This window comes from Malassezia restricta, chromosome V, assembly GCF_003290485.1.
Source record: "Malassezia restricta chromosome V, complete sequence".
NCBI lineage: Eukaryota > Fungi > Basidiomycota > Malasseziomycetes > Malasseziales > Malasseziaceae > Malassezia > Malassezia restricta.
The window spans coordinates 558,939-573,165 of NC_040197.1; the positions used below are offsets into that span (position 1 = coordinate 558,939).

The window sequence follows — 14,227 nt, forward strand, 5'->3', positions numbered from 1 at the left end:
TCGTCGGCCCGGCCGCCCCCTCATATACATCACGTGATGAAGAGCATGGCGCAGGACGCGCGGTGGCGTCGGACGATATATGCATCCTGTGCACATTGTGCCGGGGGGCGTCGACAATGCGCCGCTCGCCACGTTTGCGGCACTCGATGCACCCCTCGATACCCGAAAGCGTGCACACGAGCTCGTGGATGCCGTGCTCGTGTGCAGCGATACGCTGCACTTTCGTGCCAGCGTCCCCAGGCACTGGGACACGCGCGTCTCGCTCCACCGCGTGTCGGATTGGCAGACGCGAATGCAGCCGCGCGTACACGTACATCCGAGCCACGGAGCCCTCTTGGACGTGTGCGCAGGCACAGAAACGCTCGTAACGATACCCCTCGTGGCGTCGGCATGGTGCCTGACGGCCCTGTCTCTCTCCATCCTGCACGTGGACGCTCATCTCGCCTGGGACGACCACGATGTACGCCTGCGCGTCGATGTCTTTACAACGAGTGCCTGCTTTCGACCGCAGCCCCCTGATATAGCTGAGCAGCTGCGTGCGGTGGTGGAACATGCGAACAAGATGGACCTCCCTCCCGTGGACGAAGTCGGCGGCGCGGCGCTCGTATACGAGAGTCTCTGTCGCCGCGAGATGCGCTCCGAGACGCGCATGCCGCCATGCGAGCAGCCGCGCGCACTTCTCGCACATCTGCTGCCGTTTCAGCGCAGATCTGTCAGCTTCTTGCTCGAGCGAGAAGCGCCCGCCGCTGAGCGGCAGTCGCTGCGCTCCGAATGCGGTCCGTGGTGGATTCGTGTCCACGCATCGCTCTACTTCCATGTACTCACAGGTGCGATGACGACGGAGGCGGCTTTGGCTGCGGCCGATCCCATTCGCGGTGCCATCCTGGCGGAGGAGATGGGACTGGGCAAGACGATCGAAGTGCTCGCCCTCATCTTGGAGCATACGTCACGACACCGTCACGAGCTCCCATCGTACTGGGATGCGGCGAATGAGGCACAGGTCCAGCCGGTGGGCACGACGCTCATCGTCTCGCCCGAAACACTCCGGCGGCAGTGGCTAGACGAGCTCGCGATGTATGCGCCCTCTCTGCGTGTCTACTCATACACGGGTCACAAGGCCGCCGCAGAAGATGCAGGATCGTCGTGGGGCGATTGGGCGAGCCAGTGGGACGTGATGGTCGTGTCTTTCGAGACACTAGCTCGTGACTTGGCAGCCTCGCATGCGGCGCCCGTGCGCATGTTGCGACAGCCGTCCAAGTACGAGCGGCCGCGCAGTCCCCTCGTGCAGCTCGAGTTTTGGCGCGTCGTGATGGATGAGGCACAACTGGTGGGCGGCAACGCGGCGCGCACGATGGGCATGATTCGGCGGCAATGCAGTCTGGCCGTCAGCGGCACGCCTGTGCGACGCCTCGCAGACCTGCGCACGTCGCTGTGGTTCTTGGGACTGGCGCCAGCAGGTCCACCGCGCCTGTGGAAACGCATTCTGAGCGCGGCATGGGCGCCGTACGTGGGCCGCGTGTTGTATGATGTCGGCATTCGGCACACCAAGGCGCAAGTGGCGCCGGAAATGGTGCTGCCCATGCAGACGCGATACCTCGTGCCCGTGGACTTTACGCACGTCGAGACGGCCTTCTATCGCGACGTGTGGCACGCGAGTCTGGCGGCGTTGCGCCTCGATGCCGACGGGGCGCCGCAGCATGATACGTGGGAGCTAGATACCTCTGTCCTTCGCGCGCAGCTTCAGCGCCTACGGCAAGCATGTACACACCCGAATGTGGCTCTGCGCGGCGGGCATCTTCTTGGCAGCGACGCAGGCACGTCAGTTTCGATCAATTTACGCAGCATTGAGCAGGTGCTGGCCCAGATGATCGAGGCGACCAAGCAGGACTTGGGCGCCCACAAACATGCGCTCACTTCGTCCCGCATCTACCGCGCCTCCATCTTGCTCTTTGCCCCGTCGGGCGAGCTAGAAACCACGCCGTCCGGCGCCTCACACCCCGACCAAGTGGCGCTGGCCGACGCTGTGCAGCGGCAGGGCCGTCGGAGTGTGGCGCGTGATCTACTCGAGACGCTCTTACCTCATGTTGAGGCCCAGATGGAAGCATTGGAGGAAGAGATCCGCGCAGCGCAATCACAGGGTCCCTTGTACGCGTTCAGCGCTGAGGAGCTGGAATATTTGGCTCGATACCACCATGACTTGCCGGCCGATGCGCCGCATGAAAAGCTGCGCCTTCGTCAGCAATATACGAGTGCGCTGCGAAGTCGGCAGCGGCATTGGCTGCAAGTGATGCACCGGATCCAGCAATTCAGCGGACACTGTTTCTTTCAGCTCGGCGAAAGCGTCAAGCAAGAAAAGAGCAGCGAGGATGTCAAGCCGTACGCTGCGATGGAAGAGGCGGCATATCAGGCCGCAGAGCAGACACGGCAACGTCTCTTGGCCGAGGCACGTGGACACGTCGAGCAGTGTGTCGAGGCGCTGGAGCAGCATCGCATGGATGCTCAGCAGCTTTTGTCCCTAGCAGTGCCGGCCGCTCAGGGTCTGGCAGGTCGCAGCGTCCTAGACGACGTGGATGTGATCCTGGACAAGCTGCGTCTTCATGCCCACGTAGTGCTGGACTGGCGAAGTCAGATCCATGCGCGACTCGAAAAGCCTGTGAATCGCGAGGTCAGTAAGGAGCGGGCAGACGACGACGTGTACGCTGAGAACCTGGATGCCCAGATCGAGGCGGAAACCCTGCTGGAAATGTACCGCCCTCTCCTGGCACAGCGTGATGAGCTCCTGACTGGCCGTATTGCTCTGGGCGCCACTGCACGGCCACAGCTGTTTGTCGAGTTGGATCGCGAGTTGCGTGCGGCGCGCCTGCGGCGGTTTCAGCAAGACGAGGAGGAGGAGGAAGAAGACGACGATGTGCGGCGCGTGAAGCGGCTTCAACTCCAGCATTTTCGCTCGCTCGAAGAGGCGCGCCGCCCAGCTATGCTCCCTCCGGACGCCGAGCCGCTAGGGGCGCTCTTATCGTCTCTCAAAGAGGCGCGCGATGCAGCGACTCACCGTGATGCCCAGCTGCTGACGACCATGTGCACGGCGCTGCAACACCTGCTGCGCGACCAGTTGGCTGTGCTCGATGCACTGCGCAAAGAGCAGGCGCTGTTCCAGACATTGTTCAATGCGCGTGCGCTGTACTTTAAGCAAGTCCAGGAACTGTCTGATCAAGTGCAAGATCCTGAGATGCCCCAAGGCGCGTGGCCGAGTCTGTTTGCCAGCTTGGCGCAGGAACGCACAGCTCGACAAAAGATGGGCGCCACAGAGGGGCGGCTCCGATACCTGCACCATGTCAAGCACATGCACAACGAAAGCATGAGCGATACGGCATCCGAGGCGCGGCACTGCTACATTTGCACCAACATCATTGAGACGGGCATTCTCACCAACGCATGCGGACATTTATGCTGTGAGGCCTGCTTTCAGGCTTGGATGGGGCATGGTCACCGCACATGTCCCATGTGCAAGACGCGCCTGACACCGCGCGATGTCCATCGAGTGGTATACCGCACGCGGCAGTTGAGTATGGCGCCGACCGGGCTTCGACCGGCCGAGTCGACGTCGTTCCGGCAGCTGGCGCCTGACACACGGCATGCCATCGAGGCTGTGGGCATCGAAGGTGGAAACGGCAGCAAACTCGATCTACTTATGCGGCATTTATTGTATTTGGATCGCACGACGGGCGAAAAGAGCCTGGTGTTCTCCTCCTTCGCACGTGGTCTCGACTTGGTGGCCGAGAGCCTGACGCACCATGGCTTGGCGTACGTGCGTCTGGAAGGCTCAGGGGGCAAGCGTGCAAGTGCGGCGATTGAAGCCTTTCAGCACGCGCCTGATGTGCGTGTGCTTCTCCTTCACAGCGAGGCGCAGTCCGCGGGACTCAACCTGCTGGCGGCCACGCATCTATTCCTCCTGGAACCGCTGCTAAACCATGCCATGGAGCTGCAGGCCATTGGCCGTGTGCATCGCATCGGACAAACTCGGCCGACGCATGTATACGGCTACATGGTGCATGACACGGTAGAAGAGCGTATCATGGCGCTCGCTGCCGAACGATCTCAGTCACTGTATTTGGACGTGCCAGACAAGGAACAAGATAGTGCGCTGGTCCAAGCCGCTCAGCACGTCGCTGCCCAGGATGCCACGCGGGATACGCGGCGCGGTGATCTGGTGGGATCGACAAGCGATTTACTGGCGTGCTTGTTTGCTCAGCACATTGGCAGCAAGCGTGGGACGTAATGTATTATAGGTAATAGGTTGCACTACGTGCCCTTTTTTGTTCACGACGGTGGAGCTCGTGAATGGGGCTCCATCATGTGAGTTGGCGTCTGCATCATCATCAGCGACAAGAGAGACACATCGGCCGAAGAAAGAGGAGGCGATGCAGTCTCCGGCAGTGGCCCGCCACCACCAGTGCTAAGAGGCAGAGATACAGACGGGGCGAATGACACAGGCTCCGTGGGGGACAAGCTTTGTGGAAAAGCGGGGGCGGGGGCTGGCATGGAAAATGACGTCGCGGTCGTATCGGGAAAATAGCCTGGCAATGGAGGCGAGACGAATGCGTCGCTTGATGGTACAGGCACATGAGGCCCTGAAGCGTGCAGAGTAGGAACACTCATTGGTATCGAGAACGGCGGCTGAACATGAAAAGACTGCGACATCGTGGGGATGGGCACCGCAGCCGTAGTGGGCATGCTCAAGTCGGGTATCGAGTAAGGCGCCACTTGAGGTGTCGATGGGGGCGAAATGCTTGGGATCATAGCCGTGGGCGTGAGCGCCAGCATATTCATTACCGATTCTGACATGGGCGAAGTGGGTGACGAGACAGTCGGGATCCCTTGCGGCGATGCGTCGTACGACAGTGGCGATAGCGTTGATGGCTCCATCGTAACATTCAGAGGGGTCCTCGGGTTTGCGTCGCTCGAAGAAGCAACGTTAGACGCGAATAAGGCAGTGTCCGTGTCATTCAATCTCAGTGGTTTGATCTGCCGGTGCGAAGTTGCATCACTGCGCGTTACGCGGTGGGCCTCCCTGTTCCGCTCCAAGCGCTTGGAGGATTTGACACGCGGCTTGTACCCAGCCCGCGCATACTCTTCCGGAAATGCATTTCGAAACCTGTCGCGCACATCGGTCGAGCTGCGTCGATTCTTGAACGCTGGATGACGAGCAATTTGTGCCCATTGTGAGCCTAGCCTTTCAAAGCCCCTGATGAGCGCCTCATCTTCCTCCTGGGTAAACACACGACGCGCACGAGTATTCGATTTGTCCGGAAGAGGAACCCGAAAGTTCTCGGATGTTGACCAAGGTCGCGCGGTATCCGGTACCGCGGACCCCACTCGATACGGAGAGGAATCCGGGGCTTTTGGACCCGACACCTGCTGCGGAGCGGACGCAGTCGAGTCGGGGGGTGTGGTCTGGTCCGCACTCTTCCAGTGGGAAGAAGGACGTGCGCATGCACCACCACTTGAACCCTGCGAGGGTGGCGAGGATGCTACATTGGGCTTGTCAGGGAGCATACTTACACAGCCCAAGGCTGGCTCCAGCAAGGCGAAAAGATCAGACTGATCGATCGGCAAGGTTCCTGATCCGCTCCCCGCTTTTGGTCCCAGGGTTCTTATCACATGTTCATCTGCCATGTGAGAGAATATTAGTAACAGCCAGCGTGCTATACCACTTAGGGAAAGTATGCTTGGTAGCTCATCGGTCCCACTCGCATGACCCCATGCATGTTGAGCTTGGCCCCATCAGACGCGCACGGCAGATCGTTGCAGAGAAAAATATGACGTCCCTGACTCGACGGGCCAATCAAAAATTTGGAGTCGGTGATTTTTTTGTCAAAAATCTGATTTTTTATGCAGCGGAGAATTAGCTAGGTCGTATGGAGTGGATATTAGAAAATCCTAGAGCTTTTCAACGACAACACATGCCACACATGGGGCCAATAAGCGGGGTAGTATGCAAAGGCTCTTTTTTGCACGTGGCATGCAGGAACGAGGGCAGATCATGACCATATTTGTCTTGCTCGCTATGGACATAAACCCGACATTATGCGATTCGATGCTGCCCTCGCGAATGAAGGTGCAATAATGGCGTGATGCTATATTAGGCAGCATTAGGCTCGTGAAGCGCGTTTATGTCAGTATCTTGGGCGGAATACCCTCAAAGTCTTCGGACGCCCTCGGAGTTTGGTGCGCCGTGTGGGGTCCAAGAGAAGCTAGTAGCTGGCGTTAGATAAAGGTGTACACACCTGCTGCACTTTTTGTGCCTGCTCAAGTCGTTCTTCCGGAGCATTGGCAGGCCAAGCTGGCGCTATTTCAGCAGCCTCCCCCTCTGGAAGAGGTGCGGGATCCTGTTGGTTAGCGGTGGCGCGTGCCTCGGCGGCCGCCTTGGCTTCACTACGCGTGCGTGCATCGTTGACGAGCGACACGGTCGACAAGTCCCAAGCGAACTTAAGCTGGAGCTTGCCACCCAGGAACTCGGTGTCCTGACAGGTATCATGCGCCTGTATACAAGCTCGACTGTCCCAATACTCAATAAATCGAGTGTGCAATTGCCCCTTGTATGTACGAATAGCGCGAATATCACCGAATGGCTCAAAGTGGGCTCGGATCACCTCATCTGACACAGGATCCTTTGCGTCATGCACAACGACAAATAATGTTCCCTGATTCTTATCACGATCACAATGCTGTTCCTGATCCTCATCCTTGGGTAAACTGAAGTGCACATCGAGCGCGCGGCCGACCAATACCTTTTTATTCATTTCAGCGCGCGCGCGCTCAGCGGCGCGTGTATCATAGTATGTAACAAAAAGCATGCCTCGGCGCTGAATTAAATCAAACCATGTTCGAATCTCTCCATAGGAGGCAAACTCGGCACGCAGTGCGTTGACATTGACTTCAAATGCCACGTTCCGTACAAATAGCGTGCGACACGGCTTACTATCCTCAGGCCGTTCCGCCTCTGGATCTGGTTGATATATACTGCGCGTAAATCGTGGTCGCTGACTCTTTCGTTCGGCACGCCTCGCGCCGCCGCCACCGCGTGCTGCATAGGTGGGAAACATAGCGTCCCATGGCGGAGGCTGCGGTGGAAGTGCCGCGTTGGGCATGCCGTACCACATTTGGGGCATAGCGTAAGGCATCGGCATCATCGGGAAAGGCGCGCCCCATGGTGGAAGTGGGGCACCTGACATACTAAGTCCCTCGCCATAGGACAAAGGATAGGGCATGTGGGCTTGCCTGCCACGTCCTCCTCGACCACGACCCCGAGAGAAGCGCCTGCCTTCGCGATAAGGTCCCTTTCCACCTCTTTCATATCCGCCATACGGATGCTGGCGTGGCATATCTCTACTCTTTCAACTGACCAATGCGTTGCCGACTAGTACGGTCTGTCCTATGCAAAGCCACCCGAGAGAGGGAAACCAAGTGCGAGTGGCAGAATTTAGCCACGCGCATGTGCAACAGCGGGGAAATAAGCCTTGGGAAACTTGGTCCCCTACGCCCACACCTTGGCTTCGAGCACCGCAGGGTATGAGTGGCGTCGTGAGCTTCAAGCTCGTCCTGCTGGGCGAGTCGTCGGTCGGTAAGTCGAGCATTGCGCTTCGATTTGTCAAAGACCAATTTGAAGATTACCGCGAAAGCACGATTGGTGCTGCTTTTCTTACGCAGACGGTGAGTCGGGACGATGGCACGACCATTAAGCTAGAGATCTGGGACACCGCTGGCCAAGAACGCTACAAGTCCCTTGCACCCATGTACTACCGAAATGCCCACTGCGCGCTCGTTGTCTATGATATCACAGAACAGGACTCATTTGAAAATGCCAAGACCTGGATTCGTGAACTGCAGCGTCACGCCGACGCTAACATAACGATCGCTCTCGTGGGAAACAAGCTGGACTTGGCTGACACGCGCCGGGCTGTACCAGAAGAGGAGGCCCGAAAGTACGCTGAAGCGGAGGGTCTCATGTTTATGGAGGCGTCGGCCAAGACGCCGACCAACGTGACGGAGCTGTTTACCGCCGTTGCGAACAAATTGCCGCTCGACCGCGGCATTGGTGCCAAGCGACCCGAGGCGCCTGCCGGTGGCGCACGCCCCAACGCTCCTGTCCAGCTGGGTGCACAGCCACGGCCTACGAACCAGGATGCGTGTACTTGTTGATGTCATGAATATCTAGTACAGAGTAAAACCAATGAGCACGTTGTCTATCAGGCGTGCAGCGGGCTTTGGGTCGTGCGCGCGGTTGTAGACATACATGGCCCCGCTCAAAATGACCCCATCACCAGCGGCGTGGCCCGGTGCTAGCTGCACTAGTGTCTCAGGATCGTTGAGGGATACATAGTCCAACTCGATGCGCGCATGCGAAGGTGTCGCCTGCTCGATGTGCGAACGCACAGCATCCAGCGTGCGTGCCACTCGGTCGGCCGGTGGCACGCCCTGGGCCTGGAGATCGGACCATGTTTGGCTGCCCTGTAGGAGGCCGGCATACAGCACGGGCGCTGCTTGTCGACCATGCTCATCGAGGTACTTGTTGCGACTACTCAGGGCGAGCCCGTCGATTGGATCGCGCGCTGTCGGCATTACGCGCACGTTCTTAGATCCGTGAGGGAATGTAAATAGTAAATCATCCACGAGGCGGCGGATCACGATGGACTGTTGGATATCTTTTTGTCCAAAGTAGGCCCGGTCAGGAAGCACGATATTGAAGAGCTTAGTGACGACAGTGGCGACGCCGCGGAAGAACGTAGGACGCGTCTGACCCTCCATCTGGTGTGAGAGTCCCTGGACTTCGACAAAGGCGCCGACCTGGTCAGGAACATGCTGCGTAATGCCAAACGGGTACATATCGTTGACCTGCGGGAGCAGCGCCACCATGCGTCCCTCCCTCTGTGCGGCCGTCGCGCGCGTCCCCAGTCTTTCTAAATCGCTCTGAATGGTTCGTGGGTACGTCGACAGGTCTTCATGCGGGGCGAACTGTGCAGGGTTGACAAAGATCGAAACGACCGTGTAGTCATTCTCGCGCAGCGAGGCATCGACCAACTGCAAGTGGCCTTCGTGCAGCGCGCCCATCGTCGGCACAAAGCCGACCGATTCGCCTTTGTGCATGATCGTTTGCCGCCACACGCGGTACGGCGCCACACTCTCGAACACGCGCACCGGCGTCGCGGCCCAGTGGGCCGACATGCGATCTGACATGGTTCACGACAACGAAACTCCACTTGTTTCTCTCATGGGCACCGAGGCCGTCTATGACCCCTTTGAGGGCGTGCGTGGCTTCCGGTATTCGGGTGATGTGCATGCTCAGTATCCATTGAGCCCCAAAACCAAGATGCCTGCGCATATCCGCCGCCCTAACTATGGACGTGAGGCTGTATGTACACCAGGCTGACGCCCAGCTCTTTCCCTCGCGCAGGATCCGCGTGAACAATGAAGAAGAGCAAGCAGGTGTGCGAACCGCTGCGAAGGTACGTACGTCCAGCTGCTGACACCAGCTCGCGCGCGAATCCCTCGACCTGATTGCCGCGATGGTTCGACCTGGCATCACGACGGATCAGCTTGACGAGGCTCTCGTGCAGGCTGCGACCGAGCGCAAGTGCTACCCCAGTCCGCTGGGATACCACGGCTACCCAAAGAGCGTGTGCACGTCAGTCAATGAGGTCATCTGCCATGGTATCCCTGACCAGCGTCCCCTGCGTGATGGTGATATTATTAATTTGGATGTGACCTTGTACCACAATGGCTTTCATGGCGACCTGAATGCCACGTATCCTGTGGGAGACAAGGCTCGTTCGAGTGAGCCGCTGATGCGGCTGATTCGCACGGCGCGCGAGTGCCTCGATGCCGCGATTGCCATTTGTGGGCCTGGCATGCCGTATGCAGAGATTGGCCGGGTCATTCAGCCGATCGCAGAGGCCAATGGATGCTGTGTCGTCAAAGGCTATACGGGCCACGGCATCGGACGGGTGTTCCATGGGCCGCCGCCTGTCTATCATCATCCTACGAAAAAGGTGCGTATTCGGGCACTCACAAATAGTCATACGGGATCATGCAGCCAGGACATGTACGTACAGCGTCACTGACCCCCAGATCTTTACGTACGCATGCACGCTACTAACGCCAGCATCGAACCCATGCTCAATCTCGGCACAGAGTGGCGTGATCTCGAGTGGCCAGACCGGTGGACGGTCGCGACCGTCGACGGCGCGCCCTCCGCCGCCGCCGAGGAAACGCTCCTCATCACGCCGACCGGCGTCGAGATTCTTACCGCCCAAGGCGGCGCCCGAACGCTCGACACGACCGAGGCGCGTCAGCGCCACTGGGACGCCCAGGTGGTCCCGTAGTCACGTGACAGTATATCCGGCCGTAGCCGACCCAAAAAAGCGAGCGGGCAACAGCGCCGGGTTCCTCACCACATTGATTCAAGGTAGGCACAGCGCACAAGGCTCACACTCCAGATGGCTGTCGTTCCTCCCATCAAGGGCATGATGCGCACGCGCTTCTACAAGACTCTTACGTTCTCTTTCGCCTTCGGCTCCTCTCTTGCCTGGGGCTTCTGGTACTTTTACCACGTGCCTCGCGTCCAGATCCGTACGTACCAAACGTGTGGTCCTGACTAACCTGCAGGTGACGCATACTACGCCAAGATCAACGCGAACAAGGAGTAAGCGTATAGATGTGTATCTCTACAAAATGTCTCTCCACTGCTTACCAACACTCTTCCTGCCAGCGCCGCTCGGCCTCGAGCTTGGCGAGGTATCGCTCGGCCTGCTCTGTGCTCATGTGTCCGTGTTCACAAAACACATCCACAGCTGCCTGCCGCACCTGCTGGGGCATTTTGCCTGATGTGCCACACAGGTAAACGATGCCGCGGCGCGGGCCCAGTATATCCCACACGCGTGCGCCCCATTCACGCAGGCGATCTTGTACATAGATCTTGTGCGGCTGGTCCCGACTTGCAGCGACGATCCACGTCAGGTGGGCGTGCGGCGTCGCGGCCCATGCCTCCCATTCAGCCGCGTACAGGCAGTCTTTTGCGCGGTAGCGGCATCCTGCAAAGACGAGCGTCTCGCCGACCACGGCAACGCTTTTGCTGAGCCGCTCGCGTAGGAGGGAGCGTAGCGGCGCCATGCCTGTACCGGGCCCGATAGCAATGATGGGCGTAGAGCTTTGGGCAGGGGGCAGCAACGTGCCGGGCTGGATGCGCACAGGGATGCGGGTGCCATGCTCGAGGCGTGCGAGCCACGAGGAGGCGATGCCTTCGCGAGGCTTTTGTATGCGTGTTTTGTACTTGACTACAGCCACAAGCAGCTGCAGCGTGTCCGGATACGTGGTGGGATCGCTTGCCAGGCTGTACTGCCGCGCCCGCATCAAGGGAAAGAGTTCCATCGCGTACGATGGAGGAACTTGTACGCTCTTAAACTCTGCTAGTACTTCTGCCATCGTGCGACGGACTCTCTGGGCGTATTCGTACATGTCATCGGTTCCTTCGCCTGGCTGCAAAAACTCGACGAGCTTCTCGTGCTCGCGGTGGTCTGGCGGCGAGAAGTGCCGAATCAAATCAAAGAAGGAGCGGCGCGGCACGGAAAAAGGATCAAGGTGCACAGTAAGAAGACGTCGCAGTGTAAGTGAGCCTTGTTGCATGTCGTGCCATATCGCAGGCGGCCACGGGCGATGTGGATCGTTCTGGGTCAGACGAAGCATCTTGTCAGCTACCGATGCCCAGTCAAGTCGTTGGAGCAGAGCTTCCACGTCCTCAGGCTTGTTTTCCGGGACCAGACACACCACATCTCCTGCACGATACGAGGGCGCCGTGGCTCTGTCCAGAGCCAAGTCGATACACCGCACATCTTGGAAGTGGTCTTGATGCGTGACGCGCTCATTCCGCACAACAGTGGCCATATGAGCACCATCGAGGCACGGAATCGAGGGCTTGCCCATGTCACTGGAGACGTGCACATGAACTCTTGGAGGCATGAGGACATCAGGAGAGATGGGCACGCACGAAGGCTCACACAAATCGGCGCGAAGACGCTGCACAAATGTATCGAGCCATGGCAGGACACCGCCATCGATACCAAGCTCATGTTGATCATCTGCTTCGCCATTCTTAAACCACTCGGACGCACCGAGATCCAACAGCCGTTTGTGCAACATATGTGATGCCCAGCAATAGCGCGCATACGTTGAGTCACCGAGACCAAAAGTTGTGAACGTGAGATCAGATAGGATATCAGGTGGTAGTCCCTGTCGCAGAAGGAATCGCCATAGTGGGCGCACACTCACAGGAAACTCGCCCTGCCCTGTCGTCGACACGACAAAGATGACATGAGATTCACAAATCAGTTCAGTCCGGTCATAGTCAGCGAGGTTGTAGATGCGCGTGGGCACACGGTGCCGCTGCGCCACATCTGCTATACGATACGCCACGTCCTCAGCATTGCCCGTCTCAGTGCCATACAGGATAGTGAGAACAATTACGCCATCGTCGTCGCTCATGGAGAAAGGGATTCGCTTCTACTCAAATATGTGGAGGAGCCAGAAGGCTGGTCCAGGACACGGTCTACTTGAGCATCTTGCCGTCGGCCCACGACTTGCCGTCGATCACAGCTTCCCAGGCAAGCATGTCCTCGAAGAACTTCTTGTCCTCGGGCTTCTCAAGGTCGAGCGGCGTCACAGCGTAGCTCTCCAGATCGGGAGCCACGCTGAGCACAGGCTCGTACTCCTTGCCACGGAGAATAATCACACCAGAGATCAGGTTGTTGCCGTTCTCACCAAACACACCAGCCGTGCCCATGACGTACTTGCGGCTGGCTTCGAGACGGTTGAAGAAGCCACCGATCTGGTTGTTGCTCATAAAGATCTGAGTGAGCTCGTCGTTGTACTTGAAGTCGAAGCGCCAGATACTGTAGCCGTCCTTGTCGTAGTGCTCGTAGAACCACGGCAGCGCCTTGGAGCGAGTGTCCTCGTTCGTGTACACACGCTTCCACTCCTCAAGCACAAAGGACGACTTGGGCAGCTCGTCCAGCGGGTTCTTAGGCTTCTCTTGCTTGGCAGGCTGAGCAGCAGCGGCAGCGGGAGCAGGAGCAGCAGCTTCCTTCTTGGGCTTCTCCTCCTTCTTCGGAGGCACGAACTTGGCGTTCTCCTTCGCAAACTCTGCGTTCACTGGGATGATACCGTCCAGCGCCTTTTGGTTCACGATCGTGTTGTAGTAGCGCAGCACGTTGGTGTACTTGCCACGAGCCTGCGGACCAAGGTAACGGACAAAGAGGTCGTAGAGCTCTACAGCCACGGCGATGTCAGCAGCCGTGAGGCGGTGACCCACCAAAAACGTGTGCTTCACGAGGTAGTTGTCGAGGTACGTCAGGCCCTTCTCAAGACGAGCCCAGCAGAACTGTTCAATCGACTTGCTGTACTGCAAAATATTGTTGAAGATGCAGAAAAGCTGGACGGCATTGCCAAAGAGCATTTCATCCGTAAAGTTGATCCATTGGTCAACGTGGGCCTCCGACTTGGCATCGGTGCCGAACAGGTGGTTGTTGTCCGAGATCTTGGCGACTGCAGGGTTAGTTTTGTTCATGTCAGCTGGCGCAGATGATGGATCAGTTACTTGTACCACAACGTGCTTAGGCGCACTACCCTCGACACATGTCATTAAGCCAGGGATAACTGAAAATTTCGCCATCTTGTGCCATCATCCAGCCGTGTATTGTGTACGTACCATAGCGAAGAATAGCGCGCGACTCAGTCAGCAAGAAGTTGTCGGGGCCCTCGAAGGCTGGCACCTGGCCGAGAGGGAACTTGCTCGTGAACTCGGGCTTGTACGAGTCCTTCACAGCAGCCGTCTCAACTACCTCGAGATTCAGACCATTCACCTTGGCGGCAGCGCGAACGCGGAGCACCTTGGGCGCGAGCGGAATGCCATACAGCTTGCCGATGCTGGCCATGTTGTGTAGGGAAAGGGAGAAAGAACAATTCTGCCACGTCCCGTCAATTTCTACAGGAAAATTCCACCCTGTCTTTTTCGCTGGCAAGTCAACCACGTGCGTTCAAGGCAATGGGGTACGGTAACCATCTCAGCCATGTCCATCAGAGACTGTTCCGCTACATGCTATGACTCGTTTTCATCTACGTTGCTGTCGCGGTGAAACATGGGTCTAAGAGCAACAGATATGAGTCCTACTGAGTCATA

The 14,227-nt window shown here is 58.1% G+C and overlaps 9 protein-coding genes across 9 annotated transcripts; 4 read left to right on the forward strand and 5 right to left on the reverse strand.

Moving 5' to 3' along the window:
* Positions 1-79: 79 nt before the first annotated feature.
* On the forward strand, positions 80-4,276 carry MRET_3150 (E3 ubiquitin-protein ligase SHPRH; the record flags this gene model as incomplete). The annotated part of the gene is made up of 1 exon (XM_027629777.1): positions 80-4,276. The coding sequence occupies one exon, from the start codon at positions 80-82 to the stop codon at positions 4,274-4,276; it is 4,197 nt and encodes a 1,398-aa protein (XP_027485689.1).
* A 41-nt stretch (positions 4,277-4,317) lies between these two features.
* MRET_3151 (Myb-like DNA-binding domain protein) lies at positions 4,318-5,673 on the reverse strand (the record flags this gene model as incomplete). The annotated part of the gene is made up of 1 exon (XM_027629778.1): positions 4,318-5,673. The coding sequence occupies one exon, from the start codon at positions 5,671-5,673 to the stop codon at positions 4,318-4,320; it is 1,356 nt and encodes a 451-aa protein (XP_027485690.1).
* A 495-nt stretch (positions 5,674-6,168) lies between these two features.
* Positions 6,169-7,382, reverse strand: MRET_3152 (RNA recognition motif domain protein; the record flags this gene model as incomplete). Its single annotated transcript, XM_027629779.1, has 2 exons — positions 6,169-6,258; positions 6,285-7,382. The coding sequence occupies 2 exons, from the start codon at positions 7,380-7,382 to the stop codon at positions 6,169-6,171; spliced, it is 1,188 nt and encodes a 395-aa protein (XP_027485687.1).
* Positions 7,383-7,569: 187 nt separating this feature from the next.
* On the forward strand, positions 7,570-8,199 carry MRET_3153 (Ras-related protein Rab-5C; the record flags this gene model as incomplete). Its single annotated transcript, XM_027629780.1, has 1 exon — positions 7,570-8,199. One exon carries the CDS (start codon positions 7,570-7,572, stop codon positions 8,197-8,199), a length of 630 nt encoding a protein of 209 aa, XP_027485688.1.
* A 12-nt stretch (positions 8,200-8,211) lies between these two features.
* On the reverse strand, positions 8,212-9,234 carry MRET_3154 (pantoate--beta-alanine ligase; the record flags this gene model as incomplete). Its single annotated transcript, XM_027629781.1, has 1 exon — positions 8,212-9,234. One exon carries the CDS (start codon positions 9,232-9,234, stop codon positions 8,212-8,214), a length of 1,023 nt encoding a protein of 340 aa, XP_027485685.1.
* A 34-nt stretch (positions 9,235-9,268) lies between these two features.
* On the forward strand, positions 9,269-10,379 carry MRET_3155 (methionyl aminopeptidase; the record flags this gene model as incomplete). Its single annotated transcript, XM_027629782.1, has 6 exons — positions 9,269-9,409; positions 9,435-9,503; positions 9,531-10,046; positions 10,073-10,099; positions 10,126-10,133; positions 10,160-10,379. 6 exons carry the CDS (start codon positions 9,269-9,271, stop codon positions 10,377-10,379), a joined length of 981 nt encoding a protein of 326 aa, XP_027485686.1.
* Positions 10,380-10,493: 114 nt separating this feature from the next.
* MRET_3156 (cytochrome c oxidase subunit 7) lies at positions 10,494-10,703 on the forward strand (the record flags this gene model as incomplete). The annotated part of the gene is made up of 2 exons (XM_027629783.1): positions 10,494-10,626; positions 10,663-10,703. 2 exons carry the CDS (start codon positions 10,494-10,496, stop codon positions 10,701-10,703), a joined length of 174 nt encoding a protein of 57 aa, XP_027485683.1.
* Positions 10,704-10,743: 40 nt separating this feature from the next.
* On the reverse strand, positions 10,744-12,534 carry MRET_3157 (oxidoreductase which may be involved in DNA replication (By similarity); the record flags this gene model as incomplete). Its single annotated transcript, XM_027629784.1, has 1 exon — positions 10,744-12,534. One exon carries the CDS (start codon positions 12,532-12,534, stop codon positions 10,744-10,746), a length of 1,791 nt encoding a protein of 596 aa, XP_027485684.1.
* A 64-nt stretch (positions 12,535-12,598) lies between these two features.
* Positions 12,599-13,982, reverse strand: MRET_3158 (elongation factor 1-gamma; the record flags this gene model as incomplete). Its single annotated transcript, XM_027629785.1, has 2 exons — positions 12,599-13,593; positions 13,757-13,982. 2 exons carry the CDS (start codon positions 13,980-13,982, stop codon positions 12,599-12,601), a joined length of 1,221 nt encoding a protein of 406 aa, XP_027485691.1.
* Positions 13,983-14,227: the final 245 nt, after the last annotated feature.